This window comes from Lagopus muta, chromosome 6 (genome assembly GCF_023343835.1).
Source record: "Lagopus muta isolate bLagMut1 chromosome 6, bLagMut1 primary, whole genome shotgun sequence".
Lineage (NCBI taxonomy): Eukaryota > Metazoa > Chordata > Aves > Galliformes > Phasianidae > Lagopus > Lagopus muta.
In genome coordinates this window covers 50,033,743-50,053,731 of record NC_064438.1, presented here as the reverse complement: position 1 = coordinate 50,053,731, position 19,989 = coordinate 50,033,743, and the positions used below count along the sequence as shown (strand labels likewise).

Genomic DNA, 19,989 nt, shown 5'->3' with positions numbered 1-19,989 from the left:
CAATCACTGCAGTGTTTTCACTCTTTGCTGGAGGTCTGTAGGGAAAGATCAGGGTATGAAAATTCCCAGCTTGGTACCAGTTTCTTTACTGAAAAAGAAACTAGCACTTCTGGAAGTATTACTTTATTCTTCTTTTGCTGAGTGCATTGGGTATTATTAATGCAGAGATTTTTTGGGTCCTATCCTATTGCTAGGCTTTCTATAGTTCATCTTTAAAATTTGGAGGATTATGTTATTTATTACTATTTGTCACAAGGGGAAACATCTTCCTTAAAATAATGCTTGTTTCATTCTAATAAAAAATAGAATGAGGCAAAATCCCCAGGAATTAGGTAAAAATGTTTCAAAAGCACTGCAAATGAGGTTACTAATTAAGTGAAAATTGAGGTCAGTTTGGAATCAAGTCCTCACCATGATGAGTAAAATACAGGCAGTGCAAACTGTACCTCAAAAGTGTTTTGTTTCAGCGTTATGGGCAGAGGAAAGAGCTGTTTTCAGTTCTCTGGGTTGAACTTATTTTCAGGTCCTTAGTGTTTTTTCTTAAGAGCACAAAACTGCTGGGACCATCTAGCTTTCCTATTTGCTTATCCCCCACCCCCAACAAAATGAATACATCTAATTTCAGTCCAATCTGAAGCTGGAGAGAATCTGAGACTGACTTCTGGAAAACGTGATGAAAATCACTGGCTGAGCTGGGAAGAGAAATGCAGGTGGATGCCCTCAGTAAGAGAAAGGAAGAAGCTCTTCTGATTCCTTGGGGTACCCCAAACATCAGGGAAGAGGGGGGTCCAGCCTGTGGGAAGGAGGCACTGCAGAAAGCGGCTTTGTTCCATCTGTTGCTATGGAGAAGGTTGCTTGTATTAAATATTTCTGTTGCTTTGTTTACTTGAGCATACATACAAGTTAGCCAGAGAGTAAACAGGGAATGTAGTGAGCAATTGAGTCAAGGAAACCATGGCTGTGTACCTTCAGAGCTGCTGGGTGGAGTCTCTGATGTCTTGTAAAGGCCGAGTTCACGCTGTGCTTTGTTCCTTAGCAGGAGCTTACTCCTACCTCCTCAGCCATGCATTGTCAAGAAGGGTGTAAAGGTGTGCTAGTTGTGCCAGCCATTCTCTCGTCAGGTTTGTTAAACTCAGTGTACCCACAGAAGCACATCAGAGTAAGGGATCAAATAAACACAGGTACGTGTGCAACTTAAGGCTGCATAATGTCATTTCTTTGGGAAGTAGGGTTATCCTTAGGAAGTAATAAATATAGGCTTTTCAAAGGCTAATCAACAGCTGATTTTGCAAAATTAACAAAGCCGGCTCTTGCCTCAGACTATGATGGCAATGCCAGCTGCAGTGTCAAACTAGAGGGGAGCTTTTTCTCTGTTTTTCTCTCCCCCCAGAGCCTACCTTGCTTACAGATCTGGCTGGCTGTTCTTTTGCTGCTGATGAAATCAAAGATGCAGTGTGGGTGGGGTGGAGCACACTGTCAGGCTACAGCAGCTTCAGAAAGTGCTTTTGCATGAATTTATGCCCTACGGAGCCACCACATTTCTGTCCCATGGTTTTAACATCGCCATTAATATTCTTTTCTGCCAGCATTAATGTCTTTGATTCAGGATGGATGAAAACAATTGGATCTCTTTCTCTCTCTCCCTCTCTCTCTCTCTGAGATCTGCAGATCCAGCTTGCCTCAAGTGTACTTTATATAAAAGATGCTATTGAGCACAAAGTTTCCATTGTATATGCCTCACTATGGTCATGTGGAATCCTTACAAAGTGAGCAGGAGCATCATTACATTGCTTGGAGTGGGATATGAATGTAATTGGACTCTTACAAAGCAATTTCACTTGAAGTGCTAATAGCCTGACTTCATCTGATCAGCATTTAGATCAAACACCAATTGTTCAAGTCAGGCACACAGTCCACTTATTATGAGGAAGTTGTATCTGTACAGGCAAAAAACAAAGGGAAGCAGCAAGATAAGGAGCTAAGTCAACAGAGAAACTATGTAAGAGTTTATCTGAGATATTCACTTGTTTAGGGAAGGCTCCTGAAAACAAAAGAGTTACAGATCTTCCAAGATAGACAGTCTCACTAATGTGGGCTTTTCCAGAAGCTCCACATAAAGGGGGGAAATCCAGAATGCTGGGGATGTTTCTAGAGGACAAATGTGTCCTCTTTAACAGTGAGTAATGCAAGGGGAAGGGCAGGAGGACAATCCCTTTAGAGAATGTCATGCTGTGGACAAATGGGGGTACTGAGCACCTGCAAAGAGTGGGAGTGTTGGACTTGGAGGAAGAAGAAGGTCATTTGGTGCACCTGACAAAGGAGGTACTGTGCTAGTTACACTGCTGTGTCCTTGTGGTTTACTCTTCCTCTCCTTTCTGCTTTGAAGGACTTCCCTTGTTTGGGCAGATTAGGTGCCCATGAAATAGAGAATGAAGGTGTAAGTGAAATGCAGAGTGCCTGGATTCCCTTGTCAAAAGTGATTGTTTTGAACAGCAAGCAATTTCTTTGCATTTTGTTAACAATTAGTGAAAGACCTCTTATTCCAGTGTCACCTTGACAAGTTTCAGCTCCTCTGCTGTAGACATACAGCTTCCCCAAGGCTCTGCTTGTCTAGGCATAAGTCCATGGGAGCACTGCAGTGAGGACATTACTAAAAGTTTAGGTTTCACATCCCGATCTTTTGGCTGCAGAACTTCATCCTGAGCAGTAAAATAGCATTAGAGACAGAGGTGAGATATCTCTGCACCCTGCATATGCTGCTAAAGCACACAGAGCCAGAAAAGCAAGCTGCCTGTTGGCAGCTCCTTGGTAGCTTCTCCTTTGCTGATACAGCACTTTCCTGCTCAGCATCACCATTCTTCAACCCTTGCTCAAATAGGATACCCTAAGAACATTCTCATCTTGGGGCTGTCAGCTGTGAAGCTTGGAGTAAGAGGTCTTCCCAGCCCCACTAAGTCCAGCCATCTCTGCTCAATAACTCACCATTTTCCACAGGCTCATTTTTCTTCCCCTTGAAAGAAATGGGAAAACAGTGCCCCAGTTTATGGCACGATCTGCAATTGTACTGTATTCAACATTTGTGTACTGCAGAGAATCATGCCTGCAGGACTGGCACTTTGACATTCAATTTCCTTCTATAAAGAAGTCAAAGGCAATGGTTTCTGTTAGAGCTGGTCCTGCTGGAAAATGCCAATGAAGTTGAAAATAAAAACATTGTGTTGGAATTTTCATGGGAAAATATTGCTGAAGGGTTTCAGCATGCTTGGAATGCTTCTCTTCTGTACTAGCACTGATTCTGTCTTGTATTAGTATATATTGCATCTCTAACATTCCAAAGAAAACATTTTAACTTTATAAAAATAAAATTAAATCAACAAATAAAGTGAGATCAAAATGGAAAATGTCAAATTGGAATGTAGATAAAACTCCCAGTTTTTGACTGCTCCACAATCAGGGAAACACAGCATTTTGCAACCTTGGTATTTCCTACTGGCAACACTTCAGATATATGACTGCTACAGAATTTTCTGTTTATTCTTCTAAGTGAAATGTATTTGCTTCCTCCTTCCTAATGTTACTAATGACTCTGTGATAACGTGCTGGTGGAAGTAAGTGCTGAGTAAGAGCCATAATATTTACTTGGTTTCCAAGTAGAAAACTAGTAGAACTTTACAGTCATGAAAATGTAGAAAATATATTGGAAGAAGTTGCAGATGTTAAACCCAGAAGGACAGCTGCATATGTTCTGATTCATCTGGATGCTCTGTGAAAAACACAGCCTTTAAATTCATACCCTCCAAAAATCGTTCTTGAGTAGTGTTTGATTTTCATTAAAAACTGCTTGTACCAGCTAAGACAAGACTCTGTCCTTAGTTAATGGAAATTCTCAAGTTCTCAATTCCATTTTTACAATAAGGGAATGGAAAAATAAAACCAATTTGCAATGATCTAGCAAACAGAGCGTGGTAAGGATAGCATTTCAGCTTATAGCTAAGTGTATTGTCTTTCATGCAGCAGTGCTGAGGCTTTTAAAAATCTGTTTTGAACATGAACTCCTGGAGTTAAATGACCTTTTCCTTGCAGGAATTTGTTCTGAGGATTATGGATCAGAACCTCCAACAGCTCAGGACCTGGCAATATGAACCTCGAAGTGAGTTGGCATAAATGTACTTTGTCTTCAGTGCCGATTGCTGTAATGGTATGCAAGTTAAATCATAGAGTCATTAAGGTTGGAAAAGACTTCTGAGGTCACCCAGTCCAACCCCAACCCATCCCACCATGCCCACTGACCACATCCCTCAGTACCACATCTCCACAGTTCTTGAATGCTTCCCTAGGCAGCCCATGCCAGTGCATTGCCACTCCTTCTGAGAAGAAGTTTTTCCTAATATCCACCCTGAAAGTTATATATGTACATTTATTAATGTAAATAATTGTGTGTATAGTTGCTGGACAATTGTTACATCCAGAAGTTTCAGATCTCTCTCATCTCCTCCAAATAGTGTTGCTAAAACAAGAATATCATCACATCTCCTCTATGGGTTTGCATCCCTCTTGGCTAACACTGGGCTTTCTAAGAGGCAGGGAAGATCCTGGCTCCAGTGTGAGGAGGGATCTCCTCACTGCAGAACAACTCAGGCACAGCTGGTGCCTGTGGCGTGTGTGAAATGTGATGCATGCCTCACAGAAACTATTAGTAATTAACTCTATGAAACTGATAAGGTTGTCATTGGAACCGTTGCAGCATGCAGGGGTATTTTAATCATTCACAAAACGGTGAAAATTCCACTGGCTTTTCCCCATCGTTTGTGGTTAAATTGCGTGTGGCGTATTTAACATCATTTTCCCAGAGCAGAGAGATTACATAACAGGGCTGGCAGCCTGTAAACATTTCTTCAGCTCAGGCAGGAAACAGGTTACATTTCTTAGAAATCAAGTGGAGGTTGTTACCGCCCAGAAAAACATTAGTGGATGAACGACTTCCCTGAGGAATCAACGCTAAACTTGTACCTGAAGCATCACCGTGCACGGAAGAGTTTTAACATCTTTTTCTGATAGTATTTTCAGTATCCAGATCATCTGGGTCATGAAGAAGATAAAGAGTTCCTGTGGAGCCTTCATGGGAAGAGGCCACAAGCAGGAGACAGGGGCCGAGGAGAATACAAAGATGCTTCCCAAGGCCAAGGAGAGAGAAAAGCAGGAAAAAAAGTGGGCAGAAAAACTGAAAAGCTCAGTCAACAACTTGGTGGAGACTGTTCCTGGCAGGAAAAAGGCAGCTGCAAAGGAGGAAAAAAGCAAAAATGAGGCAGAAAATTTGCTGGAGATGGAAAAAAATATGAAAAAAGAAAAGGGAGAAATGCCTGCAGGTAACCTTGAAACTCTCTCTCTCCCCAGTCCCAGATTTTCTCAGCCTCCTCCAGCCCTATAGACTTGTTTTTGTTACTTTCTGGAACAGGGCCTTTAAGTTTTCCTCCTCACCATCCTTCACCTAACTGATTGTCCTTTATGAACTGTATGTTCTGTGAATGTTCTGTGACTCGCTTTCCCTAAGCCTCATACACATTTCTTTTTGCTGCTCTTATTTTATCTCTACAAAGACTCCTGATACTTCTTGTAAAAAAAGGATGATGTACGTCTGACTTATACCCTGTAGGGTGTGACTGTGCTGCTCTTCCACAGAGTTGTGCACAGATTAACTGGATGAAGGAAACCTTTCCTATTTGCTGTGTGTGTTGAGGCAGGAGGAGTGCAGCTCGCCCATTGCTTTGCTGGAGGTCCTTGCATTAACCTTTCCCCATTTTGTGTCATGTTCTTCCCTTCAGTCCTGTTTGATTTAATCCTAACTCCACAGAGGAGTTATTTCATAGAGGAAAATTAGGATACATGCAAAAAAACAAAGCAAGTATCTTTCATTTTTCACTCGACACACACCCAAAGCAGCTTCCTGAATTGATCCCAGTGATCGCAGTGCTTTGCCCTGTTAGGCTTTCTGTGCAGAAGATAGAGGATTCCTACTAGGCTCGACTTTGAGCTCTATGCCCTTTCAGATGTTCTTTCTGTAATTCCTTTGCTCTAAAAAAAAGGTACTTTCCTTTGTGAATTATAGAATCATAGAATCATAGAATCACCAAGGTTGGAAAAGACCTAAAAGATCACCCAGTCCAACCGTCCACCTATTCCCAATAGCTCCCACTAAACCATGTCCCTCAACACAACATCCAGTCTTTCCTTGAACACCCCCAGGCTCGGTGATTCCACCACCTCCCTGGGCAGTCCATTCCAGTGCCTGACCACCCTTTCTGAAAAGTAATACTTCCTCATGTCCAGCCTGAATTTCCCCTGCCGTAGCTTGAAGCCATTCCCCCTGGTCCTATCACTAATGACACGAGAGAAGAGGCCGACCCCCAGCTCACTACAACCTCCCTTCAGGAAGTTATAGAGAGCAGTAAGGTCTCCCCTGAGCCTCCTCTTCTCCAGGCTGAACATTCCCAGCTCCTTCAGCCTCTCCTCATAAGCCCTGTGTTCCAGACCCCTCACCAGCTTTGTTGCCCTCCTTTGAACACGTTCCAGGGCCTCAATATCTTTCTTGCAGTGAGGGGCCCAAAACTGGACACAGTACTCGAGGTGAAGAGTTATTATGAATAAACCTGTATTGCCCACAAGAGCAGGTCTGCTGGGATGATCATGACAAGTTCCTGCAGACAGTCAGCAGCTCAGTGAGCCTGAAGGAGAAAGAAAGAGAGAAAAAGGAAAGAACTTGAAAGTGAGAGCTGCTTATGCTGAACCTGAAATGAGGTTCTTTTGAGTAGAGTGAGGATTTTTGGGGTAGCCATAAACTCCATACTTCAATATGAGGGTATTAAAGCAATGGAGGCATGAACAAGCATCAAGCTGAGTTGTTATTCTCTCTATTGCAGAGGAAATCATCTGTGGATTCATTGAGCAAGGAAAGTTTTCTCAAGCTTGCCTTTGTATTTCTCGTCTGGAGCAGCCTGGGAGCGATGGTGTGGGAAACTCTGAGTCGCTTTACACTCTCCTGACTGAACGAATGTGGACTGCTGTGAGAAAAGCACTCGATGGGAGTGATGGGATGCTCCTGCAGCCATTGCAGTCAGTGGGTGAGTCACTGAACTGGCAGAAGCAGAAGAAAGAGGAGTGGCTTAGCAGTGAGCAAGGGATGGAGCCTGCTTCCACATGGCATCCAAACTTCTGGGAGAAAGATCTGGAGAAAGAACTAACACAGTACTGGACAGCCCAGATTCCCCACTTTATTCCCACTGGTGACACAGATGATACTACACTAAAACAGCATCTGAGTCAGCTGGAAACAACATTGCTCCCCAGCCTGGAGCACAGAAGTGGTGCCTTCAAGGAGGCAGGACTGCTCATTCCCTATACCTGGTGCTGCCAGGCCTCTTTGTTCTCTCACCTTTCTGCCCTTACTGACAGCGAGCACTGTACCTTCAGCCAACAGCTCTTAGTTTATGAATGGTGCCTAAAAGCATATAAAAGGTATGTCTAGAGGACATTCTGTGGACTACTGTTTGCTGCTTCTCCCTCTCACTGCTTATCTGGCTTGCAAATTGACAAATTGTTTCTGTATTTCCTTCATTAGTTTTGGGCCATGGGAAAAAATATAGCAGATAATTAAATTCCTACCCAAGTTTGGGAGAACAGGTGTGGCTTGCCCCATGATCTGAAGAGCAGCATACTCTGGACCCAGAATTCAAAGCCTTGCCCTGAGAATGCTTTGTGGCTGTCAATGAAGCCTGAACCTACTTCACTTTCTTGTGATTTCTTTGTGTATGGTGATGGTAGGTGAGATGTTTGGTTCTCTGTAATCATGTTTGACTTTGATACTAAATAGCATTAGTCTAAAATCATAATCACAGAATGAATCGGGTTGGAAGGGTCCTTAAAGCCCACTCAGTTCCAAACACCTGCCATGGGCTGGCTGCCCCCCACCAGCTCAGGCTGCCCGGGGCCCCATCCAACCTGGCTTTGGTCATCTTCAGGGATGGGGCACCCACGGATTCTATTTATGTCCTACTCATTTTCAGAACTTTTGTCTTATTTGGTTGCTTCCATGCAAGTCTAGAGCTTCTCTGTTCTTTGTATAATTGCACTCATAATGATCGGCTGCTAATCAGTTACTCAGCTGGGCTTCTGAAGTAGGGAGGAGGTGTGATGCACATCAGTGCATGCTGTCCTCACACATATGGGAGATGTGAGGTCAGGATGTATCCCTCCTGCTGCTTCTTATTCTTCAGTAAGCTCAATGGATTGCTGAAATTATAAATTCTGCTTCTCTTCTTTCAAAAAAAAAAGCAGCCTGTGGCTGTATTATCAGAATATAATGAAGAAAGTGAAAATGAGAATAGGAGAGATGCCAGACTGACTTCAGGGGAAAAAAATCATAACTGTTTGAATTCTCTCTGAACACAACTGCAACCTTAGTAAATGCTCATGTGGAGATGCACTTGTCCTGGTATACAGGTGCTTTCTCTTATAGACCCTTTTCCATTTAGATGGACCGTATGACAGTGGTGCAATTGTGCATATACAGAACTGGGTTTGTGTAACTGTGCCCAAGCCCAAGAAAGAATGCAGAAGTAGTAGAGAAAAGGAGAGTGGGAGATCAAAGAATCATGGAATCATTAAAGTTGGAAAAGATCACTAAGATTTTCTTGTCCAACCATCAGCCCATCCCCACCTGCCCACTAATGAAGAGCAAGAAGTGTTATTGGGCTGCAAGTGCAGGAAGGAAGAAAATAAAAAAATAATAGTCAGGAAAAGGACATGAAAGGGATCATTGGACACATTGGGGCTGTGCCAGTATTGTGAGCACTGCTGAGTGTTTGCTGTATGCCCTGTGAACCCCCAGCATAGTGCAGGGGGTGCCAGGTGGGAGGTGGTACCAGACAGGAGATGGCTGCTAGGGCTGAGCTCTTGCCTTCTGCATGCAGGGGCAGCGGGACGTGGCTGGCACCCAGGCAGAACTCCCAGCATCCTGATGTGCAGAGTCTCATGTGGATTATCCTGAAAACAGAAGAAAAGTTACTTGCAGTCACCCGGGTAAGGACTCAGTTATTGAGGATGCTGGATTTGCTTGATATGTGGACCCCCTCACAGCCCTCTCCAGCCTTCTGGATTGACACTGCTGAGGCTATAACAAAGATTACCTCCAGACCCCAGCACAAGGAAACATGCAGTTGGTGCAAAGCCCTTCTGTAAGGCGTGAGTAGGGCAGCCTGCCTTGCAGTCCCACAGGTGGCCTCTGCTTAAGGGCTACAGCACCTCTTCTCTTCCCAACTCTCCCCCTTTGAGGAGTGCTGGCTAGGTGTGTGGAATATCAGTAAAGCAAGGAAGATGTATTATAACAGCGGGGAGTCCCAGAGGAAACCACAATGTTTGGAAAACTCAGCCTGGCCTTTTTGATTCAGCTAATGCCTAAATGAAAGAGCAGAAGTTCTCGCCCTCCTCTTCCCTCTCACTTTCCCTCTCTACCTTCTCCCCCTCCCCGTGAGCAGATTGCTGCATCACCCTCAGTAAAGTACTCTAAATTGCAGTTTTCCTTAATTGCCATTCCCCTAGAAGCCCTAAGGTAGTCATAAACATGGGGGCAGAAGCACCAGCTGGTGACAGAATCCTTAAACCCTACTGATTTCAGTGCTTGAATCTGAGCCTCTTCATGGGCTCATCAACCTAAATCATCACCCTGGGGAAGACCGTGTGATCCTAAGGGCTTATTTTAGTACTTATTTCAATGAAGAAAATGACTACAGTCAGGGTAGTGCTAGTGAAATTATCTCAGAGCATGACACTGAGACACTGACAAACTCGCAGAGCTACTAACAGTGAAGGAGAATTGAACTTTTTATTTTTTTCCCTTAATATTATGACTGGGGGAAGCTCTGTAACCATGGGCATTCTGCCTTCTGGGCAAACCAGCCACTGAGCAGGCTCACCTAGATCTGGTGGTGGCTATAAATACTTGTGTGATGCTCCAAGCTGGCTGCATTTTTTGCAGATCTTGCATGTCTGCCCAGAGAGGTGGTGGATGCCCCATCCCTGGAGACAGCCAAGGTCAGGCTGGATGGGGCTCTGAGCACCTGATGGAGCTGTGGGTGTTCCTGCTCATTGCAGGCTTGGATTGAATGTCCTGTAAAACTCTCTTCCAATTCAAACAATTTTATGCCTCTATTACTGTGAATTATCTCTCAGTGATCATAATATGTAACTGTGACTGTAAGTCACACAGCTCTGGTTTTGCCACTTCAGTGGATGACTTTATCCGCTGAAGAGTGGCTAAAGAAACAGAACGGAATGAGCAATAGCCTGCTTCACCCATCACCTAGGTTTGTCATGGGGAGTGCCAGCTTCACACCTGTGCAAACTCAAAGCATTTTCAAAAGAAGTGAGCGATGAGAGCTGTGACCACATCAGAGGGGACTGCGAACTCAAATGTCACACAGGGTTCAAAGCAGCTTCCAAATAGCATTGCGGGGGATATGGTCAGCTCGGGGTATGGGCAGTGGTACCTCAGCATTGACATGTCCAGGGCAAGAGGCCTTTCTTTGTGCCTTTTGAGATTGACAAGTTGGTGAGCTGGTAATTATGGTGTCAGCGATGTTGTTGGTGGATCATCCCTGTCCTTGCTGCACTGGCATTTGACATGAGTGCAGGGCAAACCTTGCAGTGAGAAATTAGGGTTTGTTCTGGTACTGAGAGGTGGGAAATGAACTTTCTGCCCCCTGCTTCTGTGATCTCAGCTCAAAACTGACTCTTTGTCCAAAACTAGAGATGGCAAGACCTGACAGACATTCCTGGACAAAAGGAGGGTTTATAACTATCTGAAGTGACTATACAGCGGCTCTGTATCTTCTCTTCCTCCCCATATTTTCTCAAGTAGACAAAAGGAGAACTGAGAGGTGAATGTGTTTTGTATAATTGGGCTAATTTGCTGCTGCTGCCCAAGTGAACAAGGCTCCCAACAGCCTTGTTTGCCTGTGCTGTGCACTCCTGCCTGCACTGAGCATCTCAGCCCATTTTGAGTATTTATTAAGTAGGTGCAGGTTCTCGAGGTTGTTAAATTCTCACATGTTTTAAAACAGGAGTTGGACAGATGAGAGAGGAGCAGGAGGAAGCTGGAAGTTATTTATGGCTCTGGCTCTGCTTGTTACATCAGAAAATCTGGTGCTCTGTCGGTGCATGGGGTGCTGGTGTCATTGCAAGGGCTACAGAGGGCAGGCTCACATCACCTGGTTCAGAGCAATCAGGTGCTCTGCTCAACAAGTTATTGCCCTGCAGCAAGTAACTGTGTGCTTTGTCCCATGGTGTTGGTTAAAGTTGCTTTGCAGCTGGGGTGGGCCGGAGATGTTGGTGCAGCTCAGCTTGGATCTGTTATCTCAGCACATTCTGCTCACACAGTTGCTTGCAGTCAGGTGATGGCACTCTGAGAGGAATTTTTTCTTGGACTGTTTATAAGCACTTGTTTGCCTTTGTTTAACACTTTGAAGTGAATGTGGCAGAGCAGTTTTGGATACACTTTTGATGAAATTCTTAAGTGACAGCCATGAATTTTGTAATTCATCAGCCAGAAGAGAAAAACAACAGCAGCAACAACAACAACAGAAAGAGGAAGATCAGGCTTTACATTTTTTCAATTTCTTTGGTGAAAGATGCAGAAATGAATGAATAACTAAGCCAGGCTTTTGAATGTAAAGCTTCTATAAAGGTCAGATCATGTTTTAAGCAATGAGCCCTTTCTCTACAGTGTTAGTTTTGTTTTTATAGTCAATTGAAAATAGCACAAGCCAGCCAAGCCTTTGGAAATTTCCCATCACACCACCTCATGGGGCTCATCTTGCTGTGACAGTAGTTCTAAACACAAACCCGACTCTATTGGTACTCACATGTCCCTGGCTTGAGCGAGAGAATGCTTTTCATTAGAGCTGGCTGGTTTATGTGGTGCTGGTTGGAGCTAGGAAGGGTGGAAAATCTCAGCTACAGTTGCTGGCAGGCTTTGTGCCTAAGTGTTGATTTGCTGTGTGGGCACCTTCACAGAAGCTAAGCTAGCTAGGGAAGGCTGTAGATAACCTGAGCTGACACAGAGATGAAAGGATGCTGCAAATCTCTTAAACTCAAGCAAACAATGTAGAACAAAACAGGACAATGTTATTGGGTCAGCTGGAAAATTGCCAGGCTTTGGGTTAAATGAGATGGTCAAAAAACAGAGCTGAAATTCATCTAGTCCAAATGCATAATGAAAGGCTGGGAAACCTAAGTCATTACAAATGCCATCACATCTCGACTGTTCTTTCTTTATTATAACAATAATATATATGGTTTTTTTTTTTAGAAGGAAGTAGGGAAAGCCCTGAACAAAGCCTTTAATACTGGGGAAACCCCTTGCACAGATGCTGCAATCATTCAGGTAAACTGGGGAGGAAGTTGAAAAGCTCACATCTTTTGGGGCAGTTGCATTGTTGCACGCAACTGTGTAGGTAATTGAAGAGATCTGGTTTTGTGTGCTTTGTGCTCAGCTCAGTGTGTTAGAAGCTTGCAAGTCAGCTGCCACATTTTAACTGCTTCTCTTGGCTCTCACACCTGCTTTTCTCCTGAGTGTTTGGATCAAGATCTGCAAAAGCATTGAAACAAATCCTGGGGATTACACCTGGCAGGAGCTAGATAGATGGCAGCTGATAGGGCTCTAACATCAACTAAGATGCTGTAGATATGGTGGTCCGATCTCCAGCATCTGGCCATATCTCAGCCCTGAGGGTTTGGCTGTGTTGTGTACACAGCTGGTAGGTTTGAGTGTTCTGTGGTAGATGATGAAGAGATCAGATAAAATGGTCTCATTTGGACCAGATAAAATGGTCTCAACCCTCATGAAATTGTCACTTCCTCAATTTTCTCAGGCTGACTTCCTAAAGATGAAATAGAAAATGAGCACCATGCTTTGGAAACTCATCAGCTGTGGATTCTCGGCACTTTGGTGTGGTGTGTTTTATCCTGTCTCTTCTGGTGAAGGGACACATCTGTTCTGAGCAGTGGAAAAACCCACTGATGTCACCCTTTGTGTCTTGCTGACTCTTCCCAGAGCATTGAGAGAGCACAGCACATTGAGTCTGTCTGTCTCCTTTTTTCCATCTGCCTCCCTCCCCCTTGCAAGCTTTTGTTTCCATAGAGCAACTAATGGGCAGCATTAAGTTGCTACCAGCTCAAGTCTGCCCAAGGTGGGCTGGGTTTTAGCTGCCTGGCAGCCCGCCTGCTTGTAGGCACCTGAGCTGTATCTCTGTTCATTGCATAAAGAAAAAAAAAAAAGACTTTGAAATCCACAGATGTTAACAGAGAAGACAAAAACAGCCCAGCACGTCAGTGAGAGCCTAAAGGAGAAGGTGGAAGCTGTATGCCTGGAGGAGTACCTGAGCTTCCTGGGCAGGTAAGGGGGATGCTATTTTCCCTGTTGACATGTCCTCAGTGCTCAGCAGAATGAAATCCTGGTGAAGCCACTGGCAATCCTGTTTTCAGATCCTAACCACAGCCAGAAAGAGGGGCAGCTTCATGGCTGATGGTCAGGGTTGGCTCTTCCTGCCCTGCCTGTGCTTCCCATGCCTGGTGCTGCCTCCTGGCAGGGTATGGTGAGAGCTCTGCTCTGCTGTGCTTCTTGGTGGATGATGACTACTCTGTCCTCAGCTTCTGTCCTCTCACCATTTCTTCTTACTCCCTTCATCTGCACTTTGACCCTAGGCATCTCCCTACCTTCGTATCCTGCAAAGCAGAAAAGGCCAGTGCTGCTGGTTGAAGATGAAGTAATTCAGAAAGAGACACGACTTAAGATCTTTTTGCTTCTCATGATTTAAGATCCTTTCCTTCTCACATTATGAAAGGAAGGAAGTTCCTGTAATACGCAATTGTTCAGGAGCCACTTATGAGACTGAAGCCACGATGAAGCGATCAATAGACTCTGTGGGTTGTTTGTGCATGCCAAGGCTTTCAGTGTTCTGCAACTTCATCAGCAAAGCCAGAAGCAAGTGTTGCAGTGGCAGCAGCAATGATAAAATGAACCTCCTGCCTCTTAATCCGTAGAAGTGGCACCCAGGCAGCTCAAGGGCTGTCCCCATCCATTGCTGTGCTCTCCCTCCTCACCAGCTGGGCAGGACAGAGACCATCTTTGCCTTGCTCTAGGTCCTCTTTCAGAGAGTGAAATTATACACACTCAAATATAAGCAATCACAGAGTATTTCTTCCTTTTGCTGCTATCTGACACACTGTCAGATGTGTTACAGAACACACCAGCTTAAAAATATGTCACCCTGTTCTGATTTAGCTATGAAAACAAAGTAAGAAGCATTCTCCAGCATAACGGCTTCCATGGGATCTCCAGCAGCTTGCAAATCATTGAGAACTTCAGCATTCTCAGGTAAGGAACCAGGCCCTGGTGGCATCTGAAGTGAAATGAACTTTCTACTTTCTGATTTTCTTCTAACTCTGTTGAGGAGTTGGCTTTGCCTCCAGCTGGATGTGGAGCTCCATGCACACCACATGATGAATGTTAAGCATGGAAGGAGCTGGCTATGGCCTTTGTCCTGGCCAACCCTCCTTTGACCCTAGGCATCTCCCTCCCTTCCTATCCCTCATTATCCCTCATTAGGAAAATTCCATAAATTGCACTGAGATGCATGTGCTTCTGTACTTCGAGGTAAGCCCACGCTCAAGTGCTTTGCTGAATGAAACCCTGTTGAACATGCCAGGATTTTCCTGAGGCTGTTTGGAAGGAAGGAAGCAATAAAGCACAGAAGGGTGGGGGAGGCTTTTTGCACCTCCAGACTAATTTCAGAAGTGTTTGCAGCAATAGAGAAAATGAGCTTGCTTCTGTTCTTTCTGTGTAAAAGTATCTGAGGATCTCCAGAGTAAGCAAAATGCCCAAATCCACCATATGCACAGCACTTATTTGACACTTGAAACTTGCACTGAGCCTGTAGCTGTTTTGTTTGTTGTATGTGTATATTGCTACTGCTGGATCCTAAACTGAATACTTATGAGACCGTTTTATGTAATTCTTTACAGTGATACTAAAAATTAAGTTACACATTGAGCTTTTCCAGAAAGTAAAATGTCTGGTTTCAAACCAGTGATCATTTTAGCTGGGTTTTGCTCTCTTGAAGACTGTTCTGATGGAATACAATTGTTCACCTTGTATTTGTAGAGTGTCAGAGACTCACAGAATGCTCACCAAGCCTCCATTTGTCAAGGCCTCTTAATGCCTTCTCATTTTTGGAAATACTATCTTCTTCAATCATCTAAGCTCACTGGGTACAGGTAGCATTTGTGTGTGTTTGAGCTTACGTGTCCTTGTGACAACATCTTAATAAGAGCTGTCCTAAAGATGGGGGCGTCAGTGTGGGTGACCAAGGCCCTGTGATAACCCTGCACCTGAGCATGTGTCTATTCAAGTGTCCAGGCAGTCATGCTGGTTGCAGGGGGAAGAGCTTTGATGTGAGAGAATACCCTGACTTGGTCTGATCAATTTTTTAATGTCCTTTTTTGTTTTTATGCAGAACTGTCTGGTATAAGTTAACGTACCTCTGTAGTGCCAGCACTGATCAGGATGCTAAGATACAAAGATTTATAGACAGGATGGAAGATGAGATTACGGAGCATTTTCTGCAGACAGTCACTTCTGAAGTCAAGGTATTGGAGATCCGTGTTAATACTGAATATTTTCATTATGTCAGGCAGGCACCCACTTCAGTGGGTATAATAATACTTGGTATTGTGCTAGAAATAAGTATCCTGTACTACCTCTGGGGACCTAGACCCCAAGAATTGAGCTTCACTTGAGCGGAATGCTATACATTCTTAGCAGTTGGGTGTCTTCATTTGGCAGCAATAACTCACAAAATCCAAGATGGTGGTGGGTAGTCAGGAATAAGACCCAGAGAAGCTGTGGATACTCCATCCCTGAGGGCATTCAAGGCCCATTTTTCATAGTTTTATATCTTCTAGGTTTGAGTTTAAGAACTTAATATATTCTTCCTGATTTTGAATTGTTTCTGTCTTTCATGTTTTGCTTTTATTTGAAATAAATGTACAGGATGCTGCAGCTTGTGGAGGAGTCTTTTTTTTTTTCTTTTTTTTTTTTTTTTCTGAGGGCAGAAAAAGCAAAAGCACAGCAATCCACATCTGTAGCCTGTGTGATGTCTCCACATGTGCACTCTGACTCTGCCTCTTTTCCTCAGGGAACACTGAAGGATCATTTCAGAAAGAGTGACAGTGGTTTCAGACGCATCCTTGAATTCTTAAAGCAAAGCTTTTTGATGTTTAAGAAGAAAAAAGCAGACAAATATCAGGTAAGAAATAAGGAAGAAAGTAAGAACAAGATATTCAGAAGTCACTAAAACTAGTCCATGAATATCTACATGCGCAGTATTCCAACAATAAACTGAACTCCCATTTCTTCTATTAATAGAAGGCCTGTTACAGATCTAGTGGTCTCGGTCCAGTCCCTCATAGTTGGGCATCTACTTCCCCATGACAGTAGAACCTATCTGTAATCTCTCAGAGAAACCAAGAAATGAGAAAACCAAATGTGTCTTCCAAACGGAGAGTGGTCTCTCATACTGCAGTTGCCCCAGTACCACTTTGTTGGTATGATAAGTGTTGAACTCCCTTTCTTCTCTTTCCTCCAAGTTCTGCAGGCTTTTTGTTGGTGCTGATTTTAATTAACGTTTTGAAATGTGGAAAACAGTAATGGGATGGAAAAATTAGCAGTTATTCTGCTGTTGTTCAGAGCCTGTCACTGGGTGTTATGTCACATTAGTGCTGGGGTAAGCAGTGGCTCAGCAGTGGAGTGCTGGGCCAGAGCCATCTGTTTCTTGCTTTGTCTCTTTTGGACAGGGCTAGGGATGTCCTGTACCTTTGGACTGCAGCCTAAAACTGGACTGATTTCCACTGCTAATGAAAATGTGTTTTCTCTGCAGCAGCCCATCACCCCTTAGAAATGTTCACTCTCCCTCCCTCTTCAAGCACTGCTTGGTCTTAGCACTGATATTTCTTAGCAGGTTGTGGATGGCTCAGAAGTATTCATGTGAGCTCTGTGCCCAACCAGAATGGTGTGCCCATAGGTATGGCCAGGGGACGTGTCTAGCAGGGATGTTCCAGGGAGACTGGATCTTGCTTTGTCTGTAGTCCAAGCTCTCCCAAAGTTATGCTGATTGCTAGCTTGGTGCTAAGCCAAGTGTTACCTTGCTGCTCCAAAGCGTGAGTGGAGCTCAGCCAGCTAGTCCCTTTGCTTTTGGTTGGATGTTTCCACACTTATTATCAGTGTTATCCACATGCAGCTTGTATTACACCAGGGATGCTTAAGCAGAGAAATGGGACATCCTTCTGCATGGGCCTTATATCACCTGCCTACACTGGTCAGAATCCTGTAGGTATGGTCTGTTCCTTGTTCATTATCCAGCTGAATATAGAGGAGCTAATTTGGTCTTCATTGCTGTGGAATAGGCCCTTGTCAAGTCTGTGAACAACATAATTACTAACGAATACGTGCAAGCCCTCCTGACCACTTCCAGGAAATCGTCTGTGCAGAGGAGGAGGCAGATTGTCAGCAAGATGGAAGAAGATCATAGGATGCTGCATACCATCTTTAAGGAGAGCTTAGTAAGTCTTTGATATGGTTATGGTTTTGTTCTGTCATGAAGAACGGTACTGGAAGAGAGCGAGGCTCTGAAAGCAAGAGACAGGCTTAGGAAGTCTTAACCACAGTGGTATCTACTTCATAGAAATGAAAATCGGGCTGGAAGACAGTTTTTCCTATCTGCCAGAAGCTTTTAGCTTGTAGTTTTGAAATATGTGACTATTCACATTTCTGCCACTGAAATAAGAATGAAATACATTCCTCTAAATTGGAAAGACAGCTCTAAGGCTGTGAGCTCCCCCAGGCAAGCCTTTGTGCCATAGCACGTGTACGCATGAGATGAAGAAGGGGTGTCTGAAGAGCTGTGCTCCTGCCTTGTGCTTTCCCTCTAGCCTCTGGAATGAAGAACTGAATCAGCTGCTCCACATCTTCACCTTCTCCATGGGTTGCCCCATATGGCTGCTCCTGACTGGCCATGGGATACAGCTGTTTTTGCTCTCCCGTTTGGCCTCTTCCCCCCCTGCAGACCTTTCCATGGCTGCTGCTAGCTGCCTGTGCTTTTTTAACTGAAGATCTGACTTTCCTAGAGTGATCAGAGATTTACCAGTAGTGCTGTGCTCAGCATCAGCATTGGCTGAAATGTGCAAGGACAGCTGGTTTCGTAGTATAAACGAGATATGAGAAATCTAATTATCTGCCAAAGCTCTATGCTCTGCTTGGGTGAAAAAAGCCTGCATCTAGTTAGTACAGTTCCCCTCGTGTCTCTGCTCTATTCTCTTTCTCATTTGATGTAGATGCACTGAAAACCTGGGGGAGGAAATGCATAAGCAGCTTGCAGGGGGCAGCCTGATACTCGGTTGAATGAGATACATGGTTATGCATGCGAACTATGTGCAACATTGCAGACTGAATTTATCGTGCAGTTTCTGCTCAGGCTGCACCTGCTCCTTGCCCACTTTGCTCTCCCTTCCACTCTGTCTCAGAAAACATTAGAAAATACCTTTCTTCTTTCCTCAGAGCAGTACATGTCCTAAACAATACAAGCATTCAAACACTGCTGACAAGCCGCCTCTTCTTTGTCTTTTTAGATTGCAGGCTGTTTACTTCCGACCATTCCTGTCCACATAACACTCAACAAAATCTGACACCTTCTAATTAATTAGCATTTTGTAATAGTGAGCTTGCCAAATACGAAGTCTTACAGTATTGGTGCATTAGGAGCTGAGTACAGTGTGTGCACTGTGCTGAGCTGAATATTTTGTGTGTCTGCAGTGCGGAGGAGGAGAGAGAAGGCTGTCTGCAAGTATTACTATTGTTTTTGATTTATATTCAGTGCAGAGATGTACTGCACAGAAGATCTGGTCTGCTGTTTCTAATGCCCCATGGAGAATCTGGGCTTCTCCTGGCCTGGTTTGGCAGCCTGCTCTCCAGGTTTGCTTTGTCACAAAGTCTCTGTTGATGCGATGGCATCAATAATTCAGAGAGGCAATTTAATTGCACTACAGTACCAATGAAAAAATGTGAACAACACCCCTCACTCGGCAGCTCATCCACATTCTGCTTCCCTCAACTTTTCTAAAAATGCTGTGTGTGTCTTGCTAGATTTTTGAGGCTTTTTTCTTTTGTGTACTCCAGTTCAGAGGGAGCTGGCCAGGCACAGCACCATGCTCAGATCCTTCACGGTGCTCAGCTCTGCTTCCCTTTCCAAAACGCTTTGTTTGTCTGTTACAGCATCTGCATTACCTCACCAGCTGATCAGGGTCACTCTTCTGTCCCTGGGCTGGTTCTGTGGCTGCTGTCACATGCTGGCCTGCAGAACTTTTCCAAAGGGTGAGATAGCCTTTGAGGGAGTGCCTGCTTTGGGAAAGGAAATGCAGAAGGGAATTCTGTGCTGCTGCAGGTAGTCCCTGAGCCATCCTGCAAACCTGAAAACCTGTGCTTTCTCCTAACCAGGAGGGTCCACATGCTTCTTGTGCATGCACAGACAGTCCCACAAAGCTCCTAACCCATGGAATGAGAACCTGAATGTGATATGAGGCCACCTCCTAACATACATTGCTTCCTCTGCCCTGAACACTCCTTTGCTTCTCTTCCCAGAGTCCCGTAGCTGGTACTCTCATGGATTCCATCAAAGCAATTTTAGGACTTATTCAAGCTCCTGATGCTGAGGGGATGAAAATAGCCCTGCTGCCTGTGCTCAGTCAATTTCCTGATCTAAGGTAATTTGTTTACGTAGTTTCTGCACAGATACTTGCCACCAGAACAACATCAGCCCTGTGAGATATTCTCTTTGCAGTGTGCTGGCCCAGTCACAGTGCTTATTTTGAATGCACTCCATTCTT

At 44.3% G+C, this 19,989-nt stretch overlaps 1 protein-coding gene across 7 annotated transcripts in view; it reads left to right on the top strand.

Annotated features, from left to right (window-relative positions):
- The window catches only part of LOC125695252 (uncharacterized), a 35,408-nt gene that overhangs the window by 11,198 nt on the left and 4,221 nt on the right, over positions 1–19,989 (top strand). For 5 of the 7 annotated variants that reach the window (XM_048949463.1, XM_048949458.1, XM_048949461.1 and 2 more), the window contains 11 exons: positions 4,084–4,150; positions 5,059–5,366; positions 6,918–7,512; positions 8,967–9,075; positions 12,362–12,436; positions 13,347–13,447; positions 14,336–14,428; positions 15,567–15,699; positions 16,248–16,358; positions 17,515–17,670; positions 19,745–19,866. In XM_048949463.1, coding sequence (XP_048805420.1) covers positions 5,087–5,366; positions 6,918–7,512; positions 8,967–9,075; positions 12,362–12,436; positions 13,347–13,447; positions 14,336–14,428; positions 15,567–15,699; positions 16,248–16,358; positions 17,515–17,670; positions 19,745–19,866 — 1,775 coding nt within the window. In that variant the 5' untranslated portion in view covers positions 4,084–4,150; positions 5,059–5,086. Of the gene's footprint in view, positions 1–4,083; positions 4,199–5,058; positions 5,367–6,917; positions 7,513–8,966; positions 9,076–12,361; positions 12,437–13,346; positions 13,448–14,335; positions 14,429–15,566; positions 15,700–16,247; positions 16,359–17,514; positions 17,671–19,744; positions 19,867–19,989 lie in introns of all 7 variants that reach the window. The other 2 variants (XM_048949462.1, XM_048949465.1) reach the window with 2 other exon arrangements.